The sequence below is a fragment of the Galeopterus variegatus genome, unplaced genomic scaffold, assembly GCF_000696425.1.
Source record: "Galeopterus variegatus unplaced genomic scaffold, G_variegatus-3.0.2 Scaffold934, whole genome shotgun sequence".
NCBI classification, from domain to species: Eukaryota; Metazoa; Chordata; class Mammalia; order Dermoptera; family Cynocephalidae; genus Galeopterus; species Galeopterus variegatus.
The window spans coordinates 287,110-293,017 of record NW_007727045.1 but is presented as its reverse complement, the minus strand read 5'-3'; the positions used below and the strand labels follow the sequence as shown (position 1 = coordinate 293,017).

The 5,908-nt window shown below is 48.7% G+C and overlaps 1 protein-coding gene across 1 annotated transcript in view; it reads right to left on the bottom strand.

The window, feature by feature from the left end:
* TMED3 (transmembrane emp24 protein transport domain containing 3) overlaps positions 1 to 5,908 on the bottom strand; it is an 11,187-nt gene that overhangs the window by 4,908 nt on the left and 371 nt on the right. Inside the window, exon 2 of the mRNA XM_008573566.1 lies at positions 3,811 to 4,059. Within this exon, the coding sequence (XP_008571788.1) occupies positions 3,811 to 4,059 (249 nt within the window). The remainder of the gene's footprint in view (positions 1 to 3,810; positions 4,060 to 5,908) is intronic.

Below are 5,908 nucleotides of genomic sequence, written 5' to 3'. Positions count from 1 at the left end.
CCACTTTAAGAGGTTCTGCCTCTGGCAGCCATGATGTAGAAAGGAGAACCAGTCTGGAGGCAGGGAAACCATTCAGGTGGCTGCAATTCTGCAAGCAAGCGAAGATGAAGGCCTCGATTAAGGAGGTCACCAAGTCAGGGAAGATGGATTTGGAGGAGATTTAGGGCCCTGAAATCGGAAGGTTTGGTAACAAAGTAGATCATTCTTGCAATCAGTGGGAGGGATGGAGATGCACATATACGTGTATGTATGTATGTGTCATGGTTGTAAGTGGCGTATATGTGTGTGTACATGTGTGTTACATATACAAGTATAAATCCACATAGACTTTGTTTTTAAACACTAGGAAAAGGCTAATTTGGCTTTCCGGGCTAGAGTTCTATTGTTCAAGTTTATTTCTATCACAAGCTCATTCAGAAACTCAAAGTGTACAATGGCCTCACTTGAACGGGAGCCTGGGAATTCAGCAGTATGGTCGGCATCTTCAGCCTTCTCCCAGGATCCAGAATCACTGAAGAGCAAGGAGGGAGGGAGGAGGAAGAGAAAAAGAAGGCGGATGCAGAAGTTACAGGTGCAGACCCCCAGACAGAGGGTATGTCAGATACCTATGCAAGGCACCACTGTAAAGGCCTGAATCTGATGCCACAGGCCAGACACTGGCACGGGGAAGAGGGCCCCAGGGCCTTTACAGGAACAATCTCAGATCAGATCTGTGATAGGAAGGAGCCAGTTCCCAAAGGGTGGTGAGGCAACAGGTGACAATCTACAGCTTTCTTGGCGTCTAAAACCTGCAATCACCTTTAGGACCAGGCATAGGCCCCACAAGAGACCCCTAAGCAACACATCGCCAAGAATCACAGATACTTGAAAGCACCCTTCACCAGAACATGCTATTTTCCCATCCACTGGGATTGTCTGTTACTGCTAGTCTGAAAGAAACCTCTTCAGCCTGTTACCACAAAATTTCAGTTAGACAACCCCTCCAGACTGCTTCCCACCCAGCAGGAAACCCACAGAACCTTCTGCTTCAGAGAGATCTGTTTTCCCAGTGCCCTGAGTCCCCAGCTCTCCTGGTGCATGGCCTTCCACCCTGCCATCAGCCTGGAGCCTCACAGGGATCCTGGTCACTGCTCCATCGTGACAAGGTGTCTCTGGAGACACCCTAACCCATCTCCCTTCCAGCACCACCCCTTCCCTGTCTTCCTTTCCCACACTGACATCCCTCCTGTCTCTAGCACCTGCTGACGCTGAGGTCTGCAGGCTGTAACCACCAACAAATTCCTCCAGCCTTCGCCTCATCAGGCCTCCCCTGACAGAAATACTTGGTTCTCAAAATAAATTCTTCAAGAACACAATGGCAGGAAAGCATGAGCTGGCCTCAGAGCAGTGTTAAGAAAACGTTTAGTCCTTCCCAGACCACCGCAGAGGCAGCCCTTGACCTTTGACCTCCATCAGAAACCTACAGACTCCCCTGGAATCTGCCCGAATTCTCAGGAAGCCTGGAACACTTCACGTTTGACTTCCTTGAAGTAGCATTCTCCTGGCCCATGTCCCCTCCTTGGAGACTGGTCATCCAGAACTCAGGCCTGAGACAAGTCCTTCCAGCCCAAATCCCTGGCCTGAGCTCTGGTCACTATGGATCCTGTTCTTTCACCCTTTGCTGCCAGGAAACATGGCCTCTAGCCCAGCACTGTGCTGCAAGAAGTCTGGGGGGAAGTGAGATGGCAGTGCTGGCTAAAAGGGGGTCCATGCCAAGCAAATAAAAAAGGGCTGGTGAGAGGAATAAAAATTACACCCGGTAAATTTCACTGCTCGTCTCTTCATCTGGGAGGCCCTTCCTCCTCCAGTGCCAGACCAGCTCCTCGGCAACCTCTCACATTCTCACTTCTAAGCTAAAGCTCTCCCAATGAAGCCTTCCTGACAGTCTGGAAGAATTCACTGGTCCTTCCTCTGAGCCTCTGAGCCCATCAATCACAGCTCTGACCACATGCCCTGTGTCTAACTAACTGTTACAGGGCCACAGCCCTTGCAGTGCTCCCAACACCAGGGACAGCACCATCCATGCTGGTACCTCCCTGTGGCATAGTGCGCAGATTCAGTGAATACCCACGAGCTCTCGGAATCAGACACACACGGACTCTGGTTCAAGGTGGAGGGGTCAGAGCTACAGAAGTGGAAAGAATCACCTCTTTTGAGCCTGGGCAGGAGCAAAGACAAAGTTCTGAGATACACAAGGGAAGCAAAAATCACTTTTTTCCGGCAACAAAATCAAACTCCAGGAAAGAATTTCTCTACCAACCTACTTCATTATGCCTTTTTTCTACAAATTTGTTTTCCACTGGTTAAAGAGGGAAGTCTTTCAGCTCATTTTTCGGAGACTTACAAAATCTTCCGAATGGAGGCTGTTTCATCAGTGACCAACAGAACTCTCAAGAGTATCAATTACAAAAGGTCTTACACGCAATACACATCCTCAGCTGGACCTTCTAACAGCAGTCACACTGCTAAGCTCAAGCCCAATAGTGTCCAGTGGAACTTTCTATGCATGACACCTGTGACTACTGAGTACTGGAAATGTTGCTATAAGGCAAATGAGGAAGTAAATTTTAAATTTAATTTTCATTAATTTAATTTAAATAGCCAAACATAGATAGTGGCTACTATACTGGATAATGCAGCTCTAACCTCCAACTGATCAGGGAAAGTAGACAACTGGGCAAAAGAACCCACAGGATTTCATGAGTGTGTACAGAGGAATGGAGCCACCTCGGAGGGCAACCTAGAAGGTAAACTGGCCTCCCTGAAGACTCAAGATGCTCTGGCTTTGGTCTGAAACAAGTGGCTGTTCCTGTCTTACAGGTTTCCCTGGGCACTGACACTCAGTCACCTGACAAATACTTGGTGAGCTCCTTTCTATGCCACGCCTCATGCACTGGGGCACGGAGGATAGAGGTAAATAATACAGAGTCCTGGCCCTCAGGAGGCTCAGCCTGCACATGGGAGGGAAGGAGAAGCTTAAATAGCAGGAGAGAAGACCCATGAAGGCAGCTGGGATCAGTTATGACTAACCTTGAGAGCCATGGTGACAGGGATGATTATCTGTCCTCCCAAAATACCACAGTTTCTCTTCCACAGTGCGGAGTTGTTGCTAAGAGGCAACCACCCAACCAGGACTATATTTGCCAGCCCTCCTTCATCCAGATTTGCCACATAACAAGTTGTCACTAGTGGGACATGAGCAGAAGTGACGTGTGTGACTACCAGGCAAGGGCTTTTAGGAAGCAAGTGGGTCTTCTCGTTCTCTCCTTGTTTTGGTGGCTAGAGGCAGAGGACTCTGAAGCCCTACGGGAAGGCAGAAAGATGACAAGAAAGGGAGAGCCTGGACTCCTGAGTCACACTACGGAGGAAGGCTCCCCACCAGTCTTCTCTGTATTATTATGAGAATAAGCTTCAATTGTGTTAAGTGATTGATAGCTGGAGTTTGTTACAGCACCTTGTGTACCACACAAGTAGGACTTTGAGAGAGGCACGTGACAGAGTACTTGGAAAGTGGTACTGTGTGAAAGATGAGTGGGACTGAAGATTTAAGGCAGGAATGTCGGACGAAAGTACTGCAGGGATCTGGTTAAAGAACAGAAAGGAAGATCGGAAGGAGAACACAGCATTCTCCAGGACTGGATGTGAAGAAAGAGGCAAAGAAAGCAACGCTGAGACTTCCAGGCAGGGAGCTGGATGGACAACAGCCCTGCTCATCCACTGATACAGGAACCGAGGGGGAGGAAAACACTGTCACTACTAATGTCTACTCACCTGGGTGAGAGCAGTGACCCTGTTCCCCATGTCTGGGAGAATGGGGGGCTCGTCGCCCACTTGAAAGTCAAAGTAGACGGTCTTGTGAGAGAAGGTGGAAAACTCATTACTGAAGCAAAACTGATAAACGCCCTTGACCTCAGCCCGGTACGTGAAGCTGTCGTACTGCTTCTTGGTTTCCCTGTAGATGGTGTTCCCCAGAGGGTCCTCCACATAGCAGTCAACATCGTAGTGGCCTCCAGTGATGACCTGACAACCACAGAAAGTCTGTTACCAGAGGGGCAACCACCACTTACTAACTGCCAACAAGGCACTGTGATCAGACCCTACAAACATTTCTGACATTTAATCTGCACAACTTCCTAAGGCAGGTGCTGTAACGCTTCCCATTTTATGGAAGCTGAGCAAAAGTCAAGGTCACACTGCTTGAAAGTGACAGGGCTAAGATCTGAATCCATGTTCGCCTGACTCCCAAGGATTTGCTTGGCAAGAGTGCAATGAGCCTAATCCTTCCCATTTTACAAAAGAAGAAACTGAGGCTCCACAGTTACATAAACTGTACAAGGAGAAAATGGTAGAGCTGGGGCTGCTGGCTCTAGTGCCCACACACTCAACCACTGTGCTATTCCGCAGCATGAATGATCACATCCCAGGAGAGGAGGAAGATGAACAGAAAGGGATGCCCAAGAAAACTGTCTCAAGGCAACTCAATGCTGCTGCTTCTTTATCCTTGTTCAGTACTTAACACAAGACATGGAGCAAGTCACTTTTTCAGGACACTGCCACTCAGTAGCCATGTGACCCTGGACAGGTTACTTTACTCCCTGAGGATGTGTCTTCATCTCTAAAAGGGGGATAACAGGACCTATCTCACAGGGTTGTGGTAAGGATTCAATGAGGTATCACATCTAAAGTGGTTAATAAAGTGTCTGACTCAGCAAGTGCCCAACAATTGCCAGACAACTACTGGACAATCCTCAGACTGTGAACTGGCCATGCAGGGGTGATGGTGGAGAGGCAGGGTTAGATCTGAAGCCATCCCACAGTGAGAACAGGTGAAGTGCATGCTGCACCTGCGTCTTCTCCCTTCCAATAAGAGACAGCAGCCACCGAGCAAGTGCCACTCTTGGCATACTGGATGGGCCTAGTAACCTTTAACAATATTATCACTCATTGAATGCAAGGAGAAGACAAATATAGATTGAAGAGTTCATAGAATCAGTATCAGAGGTGAACATCATTGTCCTTAGGAATCATTCAGTTCAAACCCTCATAAACATAAAAAAAGTAAGACCCACACAGGGCAAAATCACACAAGTGGTCAACAGCTATAACCAAGGTACATACATCAAAGGACACAGTCAACAGCCTCCATCAACTTCCAAACTTAAAGTTTACTCTTTATCCAGTTAAAAGTTACTAGACCCGTTCAGAAAGCGTTGCATGAAACAGTGAGCATCGTTTTGCTAGTGGCGTTATGCTGGACACCCCCTGGCAGGGAATACCTGCCCTGGCAGTGACCAAATGACCTCTCAGGCCTGTCATTGCACCTAGTTTCCCTGTGTAGCACAAGCACATGCACAATTTGCATATTGTCCACACAGATATGAAACTGGGCCAATCAGTGACAGAAACTACACGTTTGTGTCTCCAAGCACAAGCCTCCTCCAGTGCTTCTAACCACAGAGGGGCCGGTCAAATAGCTTGCCTCCATTCTACTGCCTTTTCATTTCTGGACAGCCTGCCAGCAAGTGTCCACCAGCAGACGGCTGAGTGTGATGCCCACTCAGCCCCCAGCTCACTAAACCTTAGGGGCAGACCCCGCACCCAAGACCTGCTCCAGGCAACTGTGAACCATGAGATTTCTCCTTGGAGAAGGGAGTGCAGGGGCTGGGCTTTTCTGAGCCATATGGCAAGAGCCAAGTCTTGCAGCCACACCACCTCTCCTTGTAAATAAATGTTGCCAGAGCTCAAAGGCTGCCTAAAACCTCCTTTCCAAAGCGCCCATTCTCACCACTGCTATGCTCACTCCGACTACAACTCTAACGCTGGAGGGGGAGCGGGGGAATAAAACTATGAACCCCTGCCTCTCGCCGCC